Below are 22,899 nucleotides of genomic sequence, written 5' to 3' on the forward strand. Positions count from 1 at the left end.
TTGACAAAGTGAAAACTCAATTAGGAGAAAAACCACTCTGGGGCACCCAAACCTAGGATATCCACTATTCAGAAGACAAAGCTAGTATATAGATGGTAACACTCACATACCCGATGTAGCGATCGTATCTAGTACTCTAATGTGTAACCTAATACGAACACTTTCCAACCAAGTTTCCTAGTTGAAGGGGTCTTCAATGGAATCCTTTACCTTAGGGCCAACCCCTAAGATAGACTTTAGTTCAACACAACAACAGCACTTGGCAACGGTTTGAGAGAGAATGCTTCAGCACAATAACTCTTACAATAAAACTCTTTAAGTTCTACGGAATTCAATACCGAATTCCTACAATTCACATGCCTAGGGCCCTTTATTTATAGGCTACAGGAATCCAAATTCGCGTCTGACTTGAATTTCCTAGACGGCATCCGGATGGTAGCTGAGGGTGTCTAGACAGACAACTGTGCGATCGGCTTTCTAAATTCGCTTGAAATTCTTTCCTGATTTGAGCCACGTCTAGACGGTGTTGCCCTAGCGTCCGGATGGTTGCAGTTTAGCTGTACACAATTTTCATATCAAGGTTTTGAGCATCCGGACCATGAAGTATGACGGCCGGACGGTTGAACTGATGCATTCAATTTCCATATATAAGACTTGGGAGTCCGGACTATGAAGTCTGATGTCCGGACTGTTGAACTCTATATGCACGACTTGCCTTATCAAGGATAGCTTCTGGACGGGAACACACATCGTTCGGACGGTTGCAGCTGTCTTCCCATATTTGTGTTTTGGAACGAAGTACTTTTCCTTGTCAAACACTTAGAGGAGTCCGACCATGTTGCTGAGACGTTCGGATGGATGCAAGCTGTAACTGTTCGAAGGTTCCTGACATAGACGAAGGTCCAGACTGAAAGTTTTCGTCGTCCGGACGGATGATGCTTGGACAGTTGAGCGTCCGGACGGAATATCACGTCGTTCGGACGGATGCAAGGAATCTGATTTCTCTGACTTTGGAATCTGTGCAGAAGCTTCTAGAAACATAACTCTGAATAAGAAGACTTCTGAAAATGATAGAACCCCTGATAAAAAGCATCATTCCATGGAAGTGATTTTGTCCAACAGAATGCAGCCAATTACAAACCAACACTTACGTTAAGCCTTATTAAGCCATAAGTTGTAGTATATGATTAACATGCATATTTTATTTTATTTTGTTAGCTTTATTTAGACACAAAGTGCTTGTTCCAGTAAGAGTACAAGAACCAAAACCTCTGCCAACAGGGTTTCTATGAAGGTACATCAACATGTCTTTGTCATGATTTTTAAAAGTCTTTTTTTATGGCTTACTTTATCATCATTAATACTTTAAATTGTCTTGTTTCTTTCTTTCTTTCTTTCTTTCTTTCTTTTTTTTTTTTTTTTTTTTTTTTTTTTTTTTTTTATGTGTGATTGACAGAAGAATGCCAACAAATTAGCATTTGTTGTGAGAACTGCCCCACCTCCAGCAACAAAACTAGCATCTGTAGTGAGAATTGTCCCACTTGTTGTTGCAAGAACTCTTCAAACTCCATCTGTTGTTGCAAGAACTCTCCCACCTCTAGTATGGAGCAGAGTGCCAATCCAAACAGCTACCAAACCAGTATATGTTGCTCCAAAAACTCGACAATCAACTATATGTTGCTCCAAAAACTCGACAGTCAGCTAGATTGAAGGGTATGTTCCGTAGTGTTCCCATTAAAAAAAGGTCCTACTATAACCATTGACCTTGAAGGTGATTCAGTACATCAAGGGGGTGGATTGACAGGAGAAACTGGTGCAACAAGAGGTGTAGCAGAAGCTGGTGCAGTCCAAAGCAAAGGTAAAGGCAAACATATTGTCACAACCGTTGAAAAAGGAATTCAAATTACGGAAGCGAAGGAAAAAATGATGAAGCCAAATTGGAAGCACTAATTGTTGTTGTTTTTATATTCAAAAAACTATTGTTGTTTTCTGTTTTGGTACATATTATGGTTGTGATGGGTGCAGCTATGTATTGTTTTTTGTTTTGGTACATATTGTTTTTTGTTTTGGTACAATATATATTTTCTGATTTGGAACAACTTGTGGCTATGATTGGTGCAACTATGTATTTTTTGGATGATGCTATTTAATTCTAGATGCTGCCATGAAATTTTGGATGTAGTCCTAAACAATGTATTTTCTATTTTGGTACAAGAATAGTTTGAACATTGGGTCCTGATTTATGATCTTTGATTTCATTTGCATCTATGAACACCAACGCAGAGAATGTGCAGTTTGTCATATTGCATGAACATGGAATGTCCAGGTTGCCATCTGCTTTATGTTGTAGGCATTCAAGAATGCGTTGGATAAATTTATGGGAGTAAACTTGTGTTAGTATTTTGGCCTCATTCTGTGTTTGGACAAAATCACTTATATGTAAGGATGCTGCAAACAGGGATTCCACTGTTTAGAGTGAAGTCAGAAGAATTTCAAAGTTCCCTGTTAGCCGTCTGGATGATGTGTCATCCCGTCCGGACACCCATCTGTCTACTGCTCTATCCGTCCGGACGATGTGTCATCCCGTCCGGACGCCAGATAGTCCAGCATCATCCGTCCGGACGACGTACTTCTTCCGTCCAGACACTTCACTGTATCAAGAAGTTTCTGTTCCAGCTTGATCCGTCCGGACGTTTCAGCAGCACGTTCGGACGCCTATCAGTTCTCGAACGGTTCACTGATTCTTTCCAAGTTCAAGAAAGGGAAGATCAATCAACCGTCCGAACGCGTGTGTCCATAAGGCAAGAATCGCAGTTTGAATTTGACCGTCCGAACGCCTGACAGCTGTGGTTTCGGACGCTGGTGCATCGTATATGGTAACTGATGATTTGACTTCAACCATCCGGACTTCTCCCCCTCATGGTCCGGACGCACACGCATCAGATATGGAAATTGCGTGCTGAAGTTTAGCCGTCTGGACGCTCCTGTCCCATGGTCCAGACGTGCGAAGCCTAATATGAAAATAACTTGCGGCGGATGTGTGACCGTCCGGACGATCGAGCCTGTGACGACCCGTTTTTTTTTTTTTTTTTTTATACAAACATAAAACGAGTCATCGCAGTGGCACGACTACGTGTCGCTCAGCCAACATATGGCACATGCCCCATAACATGTACCTGATAATCAGAGTATAACATACATCTATCTATGCAGCGGAAAACATAAATCTGAATAGCGGAAATTACAACTTATACATCTATCACAAGTTAATTACAACAAAGAGCCATTTAACATCTATCTGTTTGAGTCTTATTAACACTATAACAATAATGGCTTAACAATTAATAAGTGACACAAACGTCACAAGCCATACCAAACCTATAAAATAGTGGACAACCCGTGGTCCGACAATTACAACTGTCGCGACGAGCTTCAGTCATAATATCCCAAGCACACTGCTACCGACCCATCGACTATACCGAAGTACCTGCAGCCAAAGAAACATCATCTACACGGTTGTGGTGGTATCTACATCCGCATAGGTGAAAGAATGAGTTCACCGCCTTAGTATACCTCATACTAAGACCTCAGTGGTATAAGACTAACTGAGTTTTCACAAAGAACCAACCTTTATTTTATTTTTAGTCGTGCGAGCACTATATTAGCCACAATTTACCAACAGCTAATGCAGCAACCACCGACTATTTAGAAAACATTTAAAACATACTATATAGCTGTGAACATATGTAGAAGTTCCAGACATCCCTCCTTGGAAGTTTCTACATATAGACCCATCTATAATAATACTTTTCACCGGTCGCTTGGACATATGTGCACACGATCACTCCATCACAGATATCACGTATACACATAGGTCTTAAGCAAAGAACATGGCATCTTACTTTTCCATACTAGGATAACATCCTTCAACAAAACACTCGCAACACCATCTCTAATCGTATTCCAGCTTCGTGCCTTGACGTCAGTAGATCATGAGAGCACTAGAGTTAAACTCAATCATGCTAACACGTCTTTCCTGAAGAACAAGAACAGTCAACCTTCCTACTCATAGACATGCCATTACTCGCACCTGGGTAGTCATGTATCCATGTACTTTCAAGTTCAATGTATGATATTAACACATGACTATCCGATAGAAATATACATAAGATCTTTTTCATGAAGACTCTTATGCATACCAATACGTCTAGTAAAACTACTCATAACATAAAAACATCTCTCACAAAACAATGCTATATATGCTATGCATGCCTCAATGTGTTGCTGATACTGCCTCAATGTGCTGATACTGTTACTCTGCTGATACTGTTACTCTGATATGTATGCTCTATACTACATGCTCAATGTTCCGTGCTTGACCAGTATATATTTCCTACTGTGTCACGCTGAAATCATGCAGTTGTTAAATCACGTCCTCTCAAAACTAAACAAATCCAGCATTTAATCCAACACTTTGAAATCATTCAAAACTTAGTTTCTTTATCAAATCTGCGCAGTTTCAACATGACATGTTCTCAAACAATTTGCATAATTTAAATCTCAACTGCAGAACTTAACACTTTAAATCTAGTCAATACTTTTCACTCTTGCACTATCTCTTAAACATCATTGATATAGTTTAAACATAATCAAAACTAATAAATCATCTCAAAGCATATACATTTCATCATATGGTTGGTTCAGTTTCAATAACAATATATATATTTTTATCAATCCAATACATATAAAAATATATATTTTCTCAGTGAGTGGAATACCCACCTTGGCTGCATTGGACTCACGACTCGAACTCTACATTGGAGAACCCGTTGAAGTCTCCAACTATGACACGATCCTGCAAACATTGGTAACATTAGACTATGCTATTGAACTCTATACTCTATGACACATAAACTACCCGCATGCTCACACGTCACATCACTCGCTTCTAAAGCTAGCTAAACACCTTAAGTTATTATTAGATTAGTCACTAGTTATAGGTTTGCGTCTTATCTTGTTTATTTATTATTACTATATCTTATTGTCATTGTTAACCACATATACTTAACACATTTACATGCATATGTATGTTTATGTATACACACATACACGTACACGTACAATGCTTATCAAACTAAGCATAGCTTTATAACACACTTAAGTATTTTATAATACATAGACAAACACTAATTATCTAATTATATTACTAAATGAACCCAGAGCCTATTTATGCATTCCTACCACATATATATATATATATATATATATATATATATATATACACTTATTGACTTAAGATTATTAAGATAATTTACAACTCTTGTTCCTCTAGTCTTAACCGTTACACTTAATACTTTTACTCATATTAGTTTCTAACCATCTGAGTAGTTTAGGTTTAGGACTTAATTGGATTAAATTACAAATCCCTTGTCATCTCCATCTTTAACTATTTATTATTTTGTTATATAAACACATAAGGAATTAGGTTATAGAACCATAACCATATTCCAAAGCTCCAAGTGAACGCCTAAGCCCCACATCATCACTCTACATAATTAAGCTAAGCCAAAGAATCAAAACTTAAACAAATATCCCAAATGGTCCGTTGCAAAGAATCCAACTATAATCGATTCAACTTTATCCAACATATACTCAAAATCTTCATTTTACATATTAAGACCAACTTCTCTCACAAGTGGAAATATCCTCATACCTTCTACCAAAATCTCATAACAATAATCATCAACAAACCACCATTTACCGTCAAAATTCTATATACCTCATAACCCAATGTTCACCAAAGCCTAACATCAATTCTTAATCAACATACCCATACAAGCATAACAAGGAATCCAACCATTAATTAACTAGACCTATACATAGTTACATACTTAGGTTTACAATTAAAATCTCCAATTTATACAAATTATTAATATTAGAACCTAACCCCATTAATACCTATTTTTCATAAGAGTCATAGATAATTTAGGATTAATTAACACCACAAATCCAACCATCAAAGCCCCAACTCACATCCATAAACACCATTAACGCCTCATCTTCCATCTAAACCGAACATCACAAATACCCTGAAGAATTCACCCTCAAATCCATAAAACCAACTCCATGGATAACCAATTAATAATCAATCCAATAAGAAATTCCAGAATTTCTCAATCCAAACAACTCAATCATTTAATGAAATTAAAGAACTAAAACACCAACTAAAACTACCAAAATCTAAACCACATAATCCTCAACCCAATCGTCCATAGCCAACCAAAATCTCCCCACTAGGCTAGAATGACAAAACACCCAAATTACATATTCTCATAAAATCAACAACCTAATATCAACCACTCATCAATATACTAAATAAACCTATTAGTAACCCAAAATCAACAACCTCATACATAAGCCCCATTCGGCTAATACCCAACCAACAAAAATCATCTAAATCAAACCCCATAAAATCCATATCCATTTTCGGATTCAACCCAAAAAGACCCACTCTAAATCAGTGAAGAACAACAAATCATCAACACCCAAAATCATCAATAAGAAATAGCACTAATCCAAGAATCAGGACATTCAATTTTTTCTCCAAAATTCATTAACTAATTTAATCTATCCATAATCAACAAGAAAATACCTAGAACAAATCAAAATGGATTATAAGAATTTACCCTAGAAATTCCATAGAAAATCCATTAGAAATCGTCGGAAATCCCTCACTGGGTCGCCGGAAAACTCGCCGGAAACCGCTCATAGATGGTCGGGTTTAATGGGTCTCGGGTCACGGGTCTTCCCGATCGGGGCTCCTGGGTTCGTCGGGTTCCGCCGGAAATCAACCTTCAAGCAGTCGGGTTTCAGCTTTGCTTCGCCGGAATCACCACTGAAACCGCTGTTTGTCGGCTTCGTGCACTGTTCAACGGGTTTTGCTCACGGGTCTCTCCATCTCTGCGTCTCACTCTCTCAATCTCTCATGGGCTGGTGTGCGTGTGCGTGCATGGCAGTGAGACGAGGAGAGGAAGAAAATGGAAGAGAAGGAAAAAGGGAGAGGGAATCAGGTGTTGGAATAGGGGAGGGGCTGCTGCTGTGACCGATAGAAGGGGAAGAGAAGAGAGAAAAAGAAAAGGAAAGAAAGAGAAAGAGATGAGGGCTGGGCTGCTGCGAAAATAGAGGAGAAGAGGGGAAAAAAGAAGAAAGAAAAGGAAAAGAAAGAAATGAAAGGGAAGGGAACACGTGTAGTTTGAGAGGGGAGAAAAAAGTTAAAGTTATCTCTTCCTACCAAATTGCAAACCAACACATGGCAATGGGAATTCTTTTTTAAATAAAACCCCCAACTATTACAAATTATAATAGGACCCCACTTTATTTTATTTCTATCATTTAACATTTAATACGTATAATCTTATTAGTTGCTAAACTCCCTATTAAATTTCTCGGTCTTCACAGAGCCATCCCGTCCGGAAGATGTTCTTATACAGGAAAGATTTCTCTGCAGAATTTTTGGAAAAATCCTGTCACACAGTTGTCCGTCCGGAAGTCCATGGTCCACCGTCCGGACGGCTCCTAGGCAAATTTTACCTGACGCTCATTCTGACCCCCAGACTATAAATAGGGGTCCTTGGGCACTTAGAGCTGCAAGAATTCGGTGTGAATTCCATTAGAGCTTAGAGACGTGATATTTCCTCTAAAGCCATTTTTCAAGTGTGCTGCGCTATAAATCGAAGTCTATCTTAGAGGTCGGCTCTAAGGTAAGGAGTTCCATTGAAGACCCCTTCAGGTAGGTGAACTTGGTTGGGAAGCGTTCGTGTTGGGTTACAAGTTAGAGATCAAGGTACGACCACTGCATCGGTACATGTGAGTGTTACTATCTTGTATCTAGCTTTGTCTTTTGAATAGTGGAATTCCTGGGTTTGGCTGCCCCGGAGTGGTTTTTCTCGTAACCGAGTTTCCACTTCGTCAACAAAAATCTTTGTGTCATTTACTTTCCGTTGTGCCTTAATTTTTGTTGACACTTATGCACACACTTTACTTTTAGAAGTCATTTCAATTTTTCAACTTGGATGGACAAAAACCAAAAGCAAGGACTAAATGACACTAAAAAACTAGCCATGTATGAACAAGGAAAGTGCACAAAATGTCTTTAACATTTTCCCATTCATTATAATACATCACTTTGAATACAAAATGTCTTCAATACTACATTAATAACAAAAGCAACAAAACATGGGGTACACATGGTGGCTAACAAGTACATATATAGTTAAACATCTCAGACTTCATTACAAACACAATAGTACAAAAATACTAAACAAGTACATATGGACAACTCAGGGCAATGGCATACAGCAGACTTTGCCATTGTGCGTCCCTTTATAAGTGTATCCAAACAAAAACAGGGAAATTGCACAAAAGATCCATGAGTAGACAAGGAGTTTCTGGTAATTCTTCTTCACAGTGTGGACTTTGATCTCCCCAAACTCCACTTCTGACTTCAGTTGCTTAGACTGTTTCTCAATTAATGCCTTGAGTTGCCCAACCTTTTTCTCCATTTCAGCTTTTACCTTCCCAACTTCAGTTTCAACCATGGTTACACAGCACTTTGCTTCTGCCACCAAAATTTCGTGCCTTCGCCGCAACTGTCTTGCCACCCTCATACCGTGTTGACATAGACTAGGATCAACCCATTCAAAGAACCCACAGTCATAGTTAATCTATAAAACCTATAACAAAGATTAATCACTAAAACCCGTAACCTAGTTATGTGATACAAATTCATACAAGTGATAACTTGTAATGGTTTTGTTTTATGTACAAGGTTAAATCACACTTGCCCAGCATAGCTAGTTGCATTATTTGAAGTGTGTTTGTGGCTTAATGGTTATTAAATTATCATAAGCATCTATTTCTTTTATTAGAAAATTGTGTATATCTACCCAATTATTTGCATGTTTTTGACAATGAAAAGCAAAAATAAGACCCACAGAACACGTGATCACATCTATTGGCTGGTTATTAAACACCAGAATGATGGGTGTCATAGACTGATTATAGGATGAACCATTGTTCTGTGGAGATGATCACTTCTTTGGAGTGATAGTGTAGATTATGCATACCTTTATTATTATTATTATTATTATATATATATATATATATATATATATATATATATATATATATATATATATATATATATATATATATATATATATATATATATATATATATATATATATATATTTCTTTTCTTTTCTTTTCTGTTTATATAAATATGTGGTGATTGAGTTCTACTTTGATAGTAAATTTTATCAAAATGCTTCTCAATGAAATGCTTACTCAATAACATTTATAGAACCTAATATTCATCTACGCATTACTCAGTAAATTTTAGGTTTACAAAATGCTTCTCAATGAATTTTCCTAAAGATAATAAACATCAAATAGACAGTAAAACTTCGCATGTACAAAATGAACCAATTTACAAACTTAATACACAGAAATACAGACCCACATAAGAATTGAACAACAACAATCAAGAACCAAGAACCATTATATACGAGTAAACACCATTAATAGTGACCGAGAAACTCACAAACAAGAACAGAAACAACCAAGACCCATTATATACCCTCCACAAAAATACAAGAATAGAAAAAAATTGAGTCACTTACTTACCTTCCAATTTTTGCAACTCGCGAACCTCCTACAAAAATTTTATATGGTGTGGGTGGTTTTCACCATCATCGGCCGCTCAATAAAACAAATGCGCTGAATTGAAGATGTAGCCTCGCTGTGCTACGTGGACCAGGAGGAAGCATTTTCAGTAGAAGATTCCATGGGTTGCTTCTCAAAGGAACCCTAAAAGCTCAGACCATGACCCTATCAGCTCGAAGACAACAAATAAAGGAAGGTTGTCCGGGTCTTTTAGTCTTTATACTGTCTAAACAGGCATGTGTTTTTTTAAGGGCAAACCGGTAATTTGAAGAGCTAATATAAGGGTATAAAGGAGACGTTATGACTGAGCAGGGCACGTGACACGCACATGTTGCGAAATCCGTCTGGTTTGACGGATTAGATAGACAGAATGGCGACATTGGCAATTTTGGAAACTTTGTGGGGTAACATTGTAAATTTTTAACTTTGGTAGCCAAATTGAAAATGGGTGACAACTTTTGGGAGGGGGGGCGGTGATTTGTATTTAACCTTATATATAACGACTCATATTTTGGTTTAGGGCTATATATAGCATATAGGGTTAGGGCTATACATATATTTATAGTATACCATATATAACTTATATATTTTTGTTATACATATATAGTATAGTACTACTAAATATAACTTATGTAAGATGGTTAATTTAGTGCTATATATAATATACTAAATATAATAACTTATATATATATATATATATATATATATATATATATATATATATATATATATATATATATATATATATATATATATATGTACGACTCATATTTTGGTTTAGTGCTATATATAGTATACAGGGTTAGGGTTAGATATATTACTAAAAGTGATGGGGCCAGGTAGGGGTGTACAATTGCCAATAATCGCTAATTAGATAATCGGCAAATCGAAAATAACTGTAACCAGATAACCAGGTACCCTGGTTGCAGTTACCGGTTATAGGGTTTTAGAAAATCAGTTAATAACTCGGTAACAAATAAAAAAACTATAAATTATTATATATTTTACAAATAAAAATATATATAAATAACCGCAACCGCAATCGGTTGTACACTCCTGGGGCCGGGAGTTTGGCGTGGGACCCCAAAGACTCCAAGTTGAATCGTTTTCGATAAAAACGACTCCACTTAGAGTCGTTATAACCCAAAACAGAGTCATTTTGATTAACACGATGTTACTCTCATGAGTGACGTCGTTTTACTTCAAATCGACGTTAGTTAGTGTTGTTTTGTTAAAACGACACTAACCAAAAACGACTCTAATCCCTCGATTTTCAGTAGTGAGAGAACCTATACAAAGGGGTTCTTAATTTGTGAGCCAAGAGAGTTTTGTTAGAAAGCCATTGTCGCTTTCTCCTTCTTGGATTTGTGAAGCCCTCATTGCTTCACCATTGTTGAGCAAAGAGAGGATTTGTAAAAAGTTTGTAGATTTCTCTCTCTTAGAGTTTGTTCTTTCAAACCACACAATACACATTCTTCAATTGCAAAGAATTCTACTGGTGAGTTGGTAAGGAAAGGCACTCGAAAAAGATTGGCTAGCCGGGAGCTAGAGCTGAGGGAAGCAGAAGCTTGCTTTTCATACGGAGTCATAGCGTTACAAAGGTTTGTAACTTTCTATGTATGTTTTTTGAATCTTCTTCATTATAGTGATTTCTTGGGTTTGGCTACCCAAGAGTGATTTTCATGGTTGTAAGTTTCTATGCTTGTTTTTTGAATCTTCTTCATGATAGTGATTTTTCAAGTTTGACTGCTCCAAAGTTATTTTTACCTTTGATGTGTTCAAAGGGCCTTCCACTTCATCAACAAAATCTTGTGTAATAGATGAGTGATTGAGTTTGTGGTTGTGGTATGTATGTGCTTTATGTTTCAATAATTTTATCTTGTGATAAATATTACTATTGTGTGGTTGATTTGGGGTTGGAACGCGGTCCGTAGTTTCTTTTATAGTATATTGATTCCAATAGTGAATGAAAAAGCTTATTCCCAAAAAAAAAAAGGGTAGAGAAAACTAGGAGTGAGAGAAAATAGATTTTTAATTTTTTTTTCTTGGTTGCAGGGGAGAGGAAGAAGTAGAAACAAGGAGGAGAAAAAAGTTCTAATCCGTGTTGAAATCCTTTATGCAGAGAATGTGATTCATGAAAGATGAGGAAAAACTTCTACTTAGAAACAAGATGATAAAACCATACCAGAATATTTGTCAAATTTCTCATGATTATAAGAACATAATTGTTTAAAAATAACCTTGTGGTTAGAATATTCAGTAAATCTATTGTGAGGCGTTTAACATAGGTTGTGGATCTTCCAAATATAATAAGATTACCATGACATATGGTCAATCACGAAGAATTGAAATAACTTGCATTGGCCAAGAGAGCCGAAACATCCATTGAAGCTAAATATTAACCTGACAACTCCCAAGAAAAGAAAAAGTGATTGACATCCTTATATAGAAATAATATATTCCACACTTTTAACGCACTCTGCTCATGTGACATAGCCAATTAGGCATTGAGTTTTTTTTTTTTTTTTTTTTTTTTTTTTTTTTTTTTTTAAGACTGATTAATAGAGCCATATCAAAAGAGAGGGATACAAATGTGGTGTATAACATTACTCATCCTCATCCTTATAATGAAGATACACTTGCAATAAATATGAGAATAAATCAAATTATGTTTTATTATGGGTATTAAATTAATAGTTTGGTGTGCATGAGATTCCCAACAAACTCCCTAACACAAATTTTTGAACTTTATATTTTTGTGCAGATTGGCACACTTGACCTATGTTCTTGGACTTAGAGCATCAGTATCAAGCTCGGTATTTCAAAACTTTCACCAAATATTGGTGAAACTTCTCAATCCCACCCCTGCATCAAACTCTCTATCATTTCAGCAAAATAACTCTTGTTAAATTCTTTCTTCAAATTTAACGCCCATCTTCCTCACGCCATTCCATTTTATATCATTTTATTTCATTCTTGCGCCTTCTTCACTTTCCTCCGCATCTCTTTGTCACTTTCTTCCACATCAACAAAACCAGCTTGCCGCACTGGACCAACTCGCGCAGGCTGTTCCAGCGACTTTGGGCCGATGAGGACGAGATCGAGCTCCTCCAGGGATTCCTCAACTACATGACGTCGTGGGGCTCCACGCACCACAACGACACCGCTTTGTTCTACGAACAGATCAAGTCCAAGCTCTAGCTTGTCTTTAACAAGAACCAACTCGTCGAGAAGCTTCACCGTTTGAAGAAAAAGTACCGTAATGTCCTTTACAGGATCACCGTCGGCAATGACTTTTCCTTCAAGAGCCCCCACGACCAGGCCACCTTCGAAATCTCCCACAAGATCTGGAGCAACGCCGAGAACGTAACCGGCTGCCTCGCTGTCGATGACGAAGATCCCAACCTCAAAAACCCTAACTTCACTGATGAAATAGGCGAGAAGAAGCTAAATTTGACCCCGAATTTTCCTTCCCAAATGTGAGTTTCATTCTTTGTTTATAATTGATTTTGGGTTTGAAATTGTGGGTTTCAATTGGTTGTTGAGTTGTGGGTTGGATTTCTATTTGTGATGTTTTGTTGGATGATTTTGGGTATATTGAGTTTCTGTTTAAGGCTTGAGGATTTGCCCTATTTTGGCCGATTTTGGAGAGAACTTGAGTTCTCTGTTAATGGCCGATGGGGTGGATGTTTGATTGTGTAACTTTGGGATTTTGGTGGTATTGTGTTGATGATTGTAGTGGCTGGAAATTGAAGTTCACAGTTTTATGGGTAGCCGATTGTGGTTGGATTGTTTGAAGCTGAAACCTGTTAGGTGGTTTGGTTGGCCGATGATGGCCGAATGAGGGAGTTTTGATGTGAAAACTTTGATTTTCTTGACAGTTAAAGTTGTTATTCTCAAAACCAATAAATAGTTAAAATAGATAAATATTTAGAGAGTTTGACGTAGAAAACTTTTTAAAAGTAATAGATAAAATAGGAAAAGTAGATTGTTTGGTTAAAATTTGAAGAGCTTGATACTGATGCTCTTACACATTTCTCTAAGGTTAATGAAGATTTTGTTGAGTCCACGGGCGTTTTGGTGGTGTCATTAAATGTTACGGACTCACATGGACGTAAGGATCCTAAGCTGTATAGACTCACATGGACATAAGACTATTATCTCTGTAAAAAAAAAAAAAAAAAAAAAAAAAAAAAAAAAAAAAAAAAAAAAAAAAAGACTATTATCATGTATTGAAGCAAAATATTAACCTTATAATTCCCAATAAAAGAAAAATTGATTGACATCATTATATAAAAATAACATATGCAACACTTTTATCGCCACTTTTATTGCACTCCGCTGATGTGACATTGCCAATTAGCCATTGTTTTTTTTAAAAAAAGATCCAAAGACTGATTGACAGAGCCACATCAACAAAGAGAGATACAAGTGCGGTGTATACCATTACTCATTTTTATAATGAAGATACCCTTACAATAAATATGAGAATAAATAAAATTATATTTTATTATGGGTGTTAAATTGACAGTTTGATGTGTGCATGAGATTCCCAACAAACTCTTTAACACAAATTCTTGAACTTTATATTTCTATGCAGACGGGCACACTTGACCTATTTTCTTCGACTTACACATTTCTCTAAGGTTAATGAAGATTTTGTTGAGTCCATGGGTGTTTTGGTGGCGTCATTAAATGTTACGGACTCACATGGACTTAAGAAGCCTAAGCTGTATGGATATAAGACTATTATCTCTTTAAAAATGACTAAAGCAAATTAAAAAAAATGTAGAAAAGAGAACTATATTTTCCGTGACGATGAATTGCATACAAACCAAGCTTATTTATTGTAGAATGAGGCTGGTCAAAATAGAAAATACAATAAGAATGAAATCAGAAAACTACTACTGAATATTACAGAATAATATGACATTGTATTGGAAAAGAAATCAACAAATGAATGACAAAAGATAGCTTAGCAGCATAAGATTATGATATCATGCTAAGAATGCAAGTATCCAAAATATTCGAAAATATATTCTAACAATCAGAATGTTACATAGAGACTTATTAAGATTAGGATTATTTATTATTTGGAGTCTTATTAAGATTAAGGTTATACATTAGGTTTGCTATTTCTCCAACTCTTGTCTAACTCCTATCCAAGTCCAACAATTTTTTATTTTTTTATTTTTTTTTAAAAATCAACCACTGGATATGTAGGACCCACATGTAGGAAAACATATCCAATGGTTAGTTTGAAAAAAAGTTGGATAAGAGTTGGTCAGGAGTTGAACAAGTAGCATGTCTCTATATATTATTATTATGAGTTAGGATAAGCATACCATATTTTACAGTTGTATTTTCATTCTAGTTCTTCTTGTAAGCCTATATAAGGCATCCTACGTCCATCAATAAAAAGGAGATTGGAAGCATAATTTTCTCAAACGTTTATCATTTGATTAGAAGGCCTAGGGTTCCTCAAATTACTTTACTATCCTAAAAATTTCTTAATTACTTTTCTTTTTCTTACCTAGTTTCCTTTTTCATTACCCATATCACCCAATTTTGAGTTGTATTTTCATTTCAATTCTTTTTGTAAGCCAATAAAAGACATCCTAAGTTCATTAATAAAAAGAAGGCGAGAAGCATAATTTTTTCAAATTGTTGTTATTGGTTAGGGGTCTAGGATTAGTTGAATTACCTTACTACTCTAAAACTCCCTTAATTGATACTCTTCCCCCCCCCCCCCCCCCTAATTTCTGTTAACGTAAGGGTGTCTTTCACCTATCAATTAAGTTGGTTGGCCCTTGGTGTTTGTCATTCTTTAAGAAGGAAAAGCTTCGTTTTTGTCCTACATGAAATCCAAGACTGACTTGTGTTGTTTTACTTCTCCAAGTTGGAGTATGATTGGTTTGACCGACCTTTTCACACCATATGTAGAGGTTTTTTTGTGTGCAAGAATTGAGAGCATTAGTGAGTGCACAAGAGCGACGTGCATCAGAAGAGAAATAGCGACGTAAGGTTCTTTTCTTGTTGGTTTTTGAGGAGTAAAAAACAAGAGATAAATAAAAAAGGGTGTTATGGTGAGAGAGAGAAAAATAGAGACCAGCTGTCATATGTTTCCAACAAAAGAAGAGTTTGTATTTATGTCTTTTGTATTCCCTTTTGGGGAATAATCTCTATTGTATGATAGTGAGATTTATGTATATTGGAGCTTTGGGTTCTGAGTGATTTTCTCTCTACTATTTTGTACTCCATCTTCGTAGTGAATTTATTCGTGATTGCCTCCGCTAGTAGACTTACCTCATATTGAAGAAACCGCTTAAATCTTAGTGTCGTGTGTGATTGATTTAATTTTCCTGTCTTTTTATTTTTTGCATCTAACGGGTATTGGGAAATAGGATAAATTTCCTAACAATTTCCTATTTCATTACCCATAATACGTCCATCACATTTGCAATGACACGAGCATGTAACGAAACATCTAATTATATTAGAACACGCTGTGACTTTAAATCCTCTTATTTTTAGCAACAAGAAAAGACTAGTCTAGTATTAGAAAAAAAAAAAAAAAAAAAAATAGAGAAGAGAATAGTGTGATAAGAAATGTTAAACAAATATATATCAATGTTGGGAAAGTATTGTCATCACAAAGTGTAACCTAGCTATCACCAAACATAATTTAGTAACTAATGCTAACCAACCAAAAACAAAAAAGGAAATTAAATAAAAACAAGTCACGTTAATGCATGCCCTCCACATTTATTTATCTACACTCATAAACTTGGGATGGATCAACAGCTACCTGAACCACTGATCTTAGCTCATCCCAGTTTCCATTTGTAAAGAAATCATCTGTGCTCGGGCTCCATAAACTTGAGTAAGACGATGGAAATGGAGCTTGAGCTGCAGAGTTCAAGTGGCCCACAAAAAAGTGGTTTCTTTGGTCAACTTGTTGGATGAACGGTTTGCTTTCATTTTGTTGGATGACTAGGTCTTCAAAGCTTATGTTGTCAGATTCCAAACTGCATGTTTTAGAACTTGAATCAGTTGGATTCAGTTTGCTGGCGGTTTCTTTCCAATTGGGGGCATACTTTTTATAGGATGGGATACGTTTGAATATTCGACAAAGCGTCCAAACTTCCTGCAAACCGCGCGTTAAGAGAATGTTTATATTAGTTTTTCTGGTTGCTTAGAAACTGGATTATTATAACAAAATAATTGTAAATATTTCAATTTTATTTTCTTGGCAACCAAATAGCACGTTCATGAAGGATTAGAAATGGACATTTCAAACCAAAACATGTTATAACATTCTTACTAGCTATTTATATTTCATTCCAAATAAATCTACACAGTAGATCAAGCTATTTTTCAATTCGAAATAAGTTTTAACAATTTATAACATATGAAGATGTATTTGGTTTTTTATTTCATTTTAAAAAAATTAAGATCTTTAAATTATGAAGATTTGAAAATTACTGTCTTAGTCTTGAAACTTTCATAAAATATGTTGTATATTTTAATATTGATGGTCTAGATTTGTTTTCGTAATTAAACTAAAGCACTAAAAGGTGTTCTACAAATAGAGACTAATACTCCAGTTGAAGTACTTAACTAATTATTCAAAAAGTTTAAAGCTTATCCAAATGCTTGTATCCTTAATAAAATATTAATTAAGATTGATGAGAGAAATCTTACAGCTTCTTGAGCAATGTTTGCATCTGGTGGAAGGCGAAACTCATGCATCATCCAATCAGTTTTTGTGCCTTTACCAGCACTTCCACAGTAGTAGACTAAGGACTTCTTGAGGCCGATGCTTTGATGAGGTTCTTGGACTGAATATATTGGCTTGTCAATGCCTGTGGCTTTCCAAAATCCAGACCCTGTGACTCTGTTAGGTCTTACGCTGTTCCTATACTTCCTCCCTCTTATGCAAAAGAAATATAACTCCTTATCTCCGAGGGTGCTAACTTCTACATAGTTAGCAAAAAGGTATAAATGAGAGGCAAGTCAATAACTGTTAAATCATTACTCATCCCCAAAAGTTTAAATTAATAGAAAATGATTAATTTAATCAATTAATTAAGATTCTAACAGCCCTTCATGTATATGTTCAAACTCTCCATTAATAAGTTAGACCTGATACATGTAATATTTAATTAAAATGAGAGGTAAATTAAAGAGACAAGATTCGAAGTCAGGACATTTGTTTTGATACCATATAAAATCACAACTTATCCCCAAAACTTAACTTATAAGAAATGACAAAGTTAATAGTTTAATTAATATTATAAGAATGATATATTTACACTTTAATAGGAAACAAGACAAACGGGATGACTTAACACTTTGAAAACAGTGTTTCTATTAGTATTAGGCCTGGTGTCAAAGATATGTTGCATACAGGTGTTCTAACATAATATATTTATCTAAGAGTACTAGCTATGGCAAAAAAAAGTTGAGACAATTAAAAAAGTTGGGATATAGCTTGGAGCAAATGACCTGGAACTGCTCTATAGTCCTATTCGACATTGTGGCTAAAAGGAAAAGAAAAATTAAGTGAGAAATAAAAAAATATCAGGATTATCTTTTGAGCAATAATCTAGAATGACTCTTTAGTCTTAGGCCACCATCAAAATCACTTTCATCTGAACATGAATTCAAAATAAATGAATTTAGTTTTTGGAGTATGAAATCAACTTTTAAACAACTTTCCAAACGTGTTTTCCAAATTTTGTTTTCTGTTTTTCAAACTATCCAAATATAATTTTATAAGTTTTTAAAATTTTGAAAACAAAAAATAAAAATGAAAAAACGAATACAGCTTTCCAAACCTGTTGCGCTTGCAGGTAGAGCTTGAAACAAATTTGTTCTTCTAGATATATTGATGATCATGTACGATTAACATACATAAATAGAACTAAATATTAGTATTTGAAACTGTTAAAGTATTGATCAAATAATTAAATAGATATATCTTCCTATTAGCTTATGGTTTGGGGGCAAGTAATAATTTAACATGGTATTAGAGCAATAGTCTTGAATTTGAGTTCTGTTTTTATCAATCACCTCCCATTTCATTTAAATATTTTATGTGCTGGCCGGACTTCATCTATTAAAATGAAGTTTGAGCTTACACGTAAAGAGGAGTATTAAAGCATTAATTAAATGATTAAATTTATTTCTTTTTACAAACTTAACTTTTGGAAAAAGTGATAACTCAAAGCAAAAATTGTAATGGTCATTATGTTCATAGTTCTTTGTTTGTTTGTTTTTTTTTTTTGGTTTCCAAGAAGAGCATTTCCTGCCGTTTCTCCACTATTTTCTCTATATGTAAGGAACAAAAACCACTTTTTTAGAAAATTTCATTACAGTGCTTCCCAAAATTTTTTAGAAAGCCGGCCACTTTTAAAAAAAAATTTCTGTTCCCTGGGACTCTGGGAGTAACCTCCTTAAATACCACAAAAAATAGTTCAACACTGCACCTGCCCTCATCTCAGCCTTCTAAACATTCATTCTTGTATATATAGTCTATACTTGCTTTAATTCTTTGATGATGCATCATACTTTCATGAGTCAGAGGCGAGTTTATATATTTATTTATTTTGTATAATCCGGATATATATACACGAAAATTATTGTCAGCAGTTTCCAGTTAACTTCATTACCTGTCCTGGGGTTCGAATGAAAGTGGAAAACTTTCAAAAAAAAATTAAGAAAATACTATATATTTTAAAGCACGCGATCGAATACAACAAAAGTGAAAGCAGATCTTACTTGGAAGATCCCATGGATCGTATTTGTAGATATCAACTTGCTTGATGAGTTCAATTCTGATTGGTTTCTTCTCCACCTTTCGCCGCAAATAAAACCCAATAAGCTCTTCATCTGTTGGATGAAATCGAAACCCTGGAAGCGTAACTTCATTATCTTTGTCGTCACTCTTCCCTGAAGAACTCACCTTCTCCACCTCCATCATTTCTCTCTCTCTCTCTCTCTCTCCAGTACTTTCAGCTATGCTTAAATCAAGTGTGTCGAAGTAGAAGCTTCTCATGATATGTATATATAATGTGTAAATTATAGCATCTGGATGGTGGTTGTTTTGGTCAAGTCAGGGATTTAGATTATGGGTCTATATTGCCAAAAGTGAATTGGAAGAAGTCTTCCATTTGCTGACATATTCATGACCTACTAAAACAAAGTAAATATATATTGATCATTCTCTTATATCTTAATATAAAGTTTAGACAAAAGGAAGGTAATTAAAAAGCATGTGACCAGTTCCTTTTCAAATTTACAAGTTTTTTTGTCGTAAAAAGAGCCATGAAAGTCCGCTTTAGTGGGCAACACATTTTGACTTAGATGGGCCAACTTTACACTTGCACAGAGAAAAAGTCAAATGAGAAGCTTTCAAAGACATGGACACACACATATTATATATATATAATATAAAGCAGCGAGGAGATACTATATGTAATCGTGTCTAGAAGATCCATCTATTATTGACCAATCTTCCATTTAATTTGTCAAAACTAATATTGCATCAAATTAAACTTTTGCCCTCCTTTGGAGACTAGTTATCAACTTGGAAAAACAAGTTGACACAACCTCATCACTTGCCAATGAAAAGGGTCCCTATATATATATTCTGTTCTTACTAATTGACACTATCAAGTAATTTCCGGTTTAGCAACCTATTTTTTTTCTCTTTTTTATTCAAAAAAAGCCAAACTCATTTTCTTCGCAATTAACAAACACCATTTTTCTTTTTTTAATTAACAAAAAATTTCTAAACTTTTTTCTTATATCACATCAATATCCCTATCTCTTGTAATTTCACAGCTATATATGATATGAGAGTGAGTCAAAATGATGTTAAGTTGATCGATGATCGAACCAACAGCTAGCATGCTTGATGCTGTCTCAATCTGGAGGTTTTCACATTTGTAGTACGTGTAAGTACGGTGCAAATAATATATAGTACATTAATAATGGTGACATATTTCACGCCAATTAGCACTATGACCAAAATATAACAGATAGTTAATTGCCTTCCAAAGAAAGAGCGAAAACATTAATTACCAACTAATTAATTGAAAGGGTTTGAGTTGTTTAATTAAATGAATCGAATTATGATTAATATGTTTCGTTTTATATTTATTTTAATTTTTATGTATTGACTCAAACTCTTTGTATATAATTTTATACTTATATTTTAATACAATCTGCATTGGACACGTCAACCCGAATTATCTCTCTCTCTGGACGATAATGGGTATGAAGTTAAAAACACTGCAAATTCTTAGCATGTGCGATGCCCATGAATGAATGAAGAAAATAAGGAGCCGTCCAAATAATTTGGGGACGTCGCTGTACGTTGTGGGTCTCACAAATGCCATGACTTGCGGGGCTCCCGGGGCTGGGGGCCTGGGGCCCGCTAATTTTTCTATTTACACGGCTTCCCTCAAGGCTCACAATTTGCCCGGAACGGGAAAAGATCTGTAGCATTAAAACACAATTGCAAGATGAACAGCCAATGAGCAGTTTTTCATCTTACTCTATTTTTTATTTTTATTTATTTTTAACGAGTAACTAACAATATATCTAATTACAAAGAAATCTTAACAAAGATAAAGCAAAATACAACTATACAACAACCTAAGTAAAGAATCCAACAAAGAAAAATACAGAAAAAAAAAAAAGCAATAAAATAAAACTAAAATCTCATAAAACCTCCAAATCCTACAAAGTATAATATTTTCTTTAGTGGCCTTAAACTCACCTTTAAAGAAAGAAAATTACTTGGTTATACACTCTCATCCTACTCCTATCACACCCTTGTCTACGTGTACCAATAATATTATTAAAAAAAATCAATGTCCCACTACATTCATTCTACTATCTCTTACATTATTAGTCCACATAAATAAGAGTGGGATAAGAGTGAGATGAGAATGTATAACTAAGCATTTCTCGTAAAGAAAATCATAGTTATAATCTCCCAAACAATCTATTTGAACAAGCTCTTCGGTTATTAACATAACAGACATCATTATGGTTTTTTCAAAGATTGTAAATAATAAAATAAAATATCAACCGATAAAAATAAACTTTCAACTTAATTAATTAGTACCCTTCCAACTCTGCATCCCAAAATCAAGAATATTGATCATCCCAAATTGCGGGAGGATTCAGGACATTAATTTAGCTTTTCTTCTTACTGTAGCTTATGCTATTGGATAAACTTCGCACATTCTAGACAAGATTTTGAGAAAAAAAAAAATAAAAAAAAATAAAAGGAAAGGAAAAGATAAAAGTTTGAATTTATAAATAGAGACAAAAAAAGAACTTGAGAAAACAAGAGTGAAATTAATCTGAAACCTTTGAAGTCGGCAGCGGGGTTTTTTGACCGGAAACATTTTTCTAGTAAACCAAACGACCTTTGATCGATCAGAACCAAAAGTACTAGAGTCAACAAGGAAACTTTCAAGGCCCGATTTGGCGTATTGATTGTTTTTTAGTGGACATCAAGAACGAAACAAAACCAATTAAGACCATTAATAATGCATAAGAAATATGGCTGGGATTTGGTCTAGTACTTTCAGGTAACAAATTTGTTCAATTCCTTTCATAGAAACGGAAAATAACAGGAGAAATATTCTTTTTTTAATATATATATATATTAGACGGTAATCTTTCAAGGTAAAATCACTTTGTGTATTGATTCCTCTATCTCGGGTAAACTCTGGACCCATGCAAAGAGCTTCATGGAATCAAATTCTGTTAAAAAATTTGACAAATTTCATTAGGTGTCATGTTAGCTGCAATAAAAAGACAACAAGTTTCATTCTTAATAAAAAAAAATATAAACATATAAAACGTGAAAAATTATTATTTTTTTTTTAAAAAAAAAAGGGAAAAAGGGAAGGGATGGCCTGCGAGCCACACAGTACCCCTGAGAGGTGGCTGCAGGTGGCTTGTAGGACACCCGTTTCCTTTTTTTAATTTTCATTTTTTTAAAAATAATTTTTTAAGTTTTACAAATTTATATTTTTTTATTAAGAGTGACATGTGTCGCCATCTTATTATCATTGATGTGGCACCTAACGAAATTTGTTAAAAGTTCTTAGAGAGGAAAACTTGATGAAACAATGTTTCTTGTTATGTTTT

General features: G+C 34.9%; 1 protein-coding gene and 1 long non-coding RNA gene across 2 annotated transcripts; both read right to left on the minus strand.

Moving 5' to 3' along the window:
- Positions 1-3,134: 3,134 nt before the first annotated feature.
- Positions 3,135-7,211, minus strand: LOC133859461 (uncharacterized). Its single transcript, XR_009898755.1, has 3 exons — positions 6,687-7,211; positions 4,783-4,855; positions 3,135-3,487 (listed from the first exon to the last, which is right to left on the minus strand). It is a non-coding gene; the product is annotated as an uncharacterized LOC133859461 (long non-coding RNA).
- A 9,112-nt stretch (positions 7,212-16,323) lies between these two features.
- LOC133861104 (transcription factor JUNGBRUNNEN 1-like) lies at positions 16,324-19,783 on the minus strand. Its single transcript, XM_062296813.1, has 3 exons — positions 19,507-19,783; positions 17,428-17,702; positions 16,324-16,870 (listed from the first exon to the last, which is right to left on the minus strand). Exons 1-3 carry the CDS (start codon positions 19,781-19,783, stop codon positions 16,493-16,495), a joined length of 930 nt encoding a protein of 309 aa, XP_062152797.1. The 3' UTR covers positions 16,324-16,492.
- Positions 19,784-22,899: the final 3,116 nt, after the last annotated feature.

The sequence above is a fragment of the Alnus glutinosa genome, chromosome 2 (genome assembly GCF_958979055.1).
Source record: "Alnus glutinosa chromosome 2, dhAlnGlut1.1, whole genome shotgun sequence".
Taxonomy (NCBI): domain Eukaryota; kingdom Viridiplantae; phylum Streptophyta; class Magnoliopsida; order Fagales; family Betulaceae; genus Alnus; species Alnus glutinosa.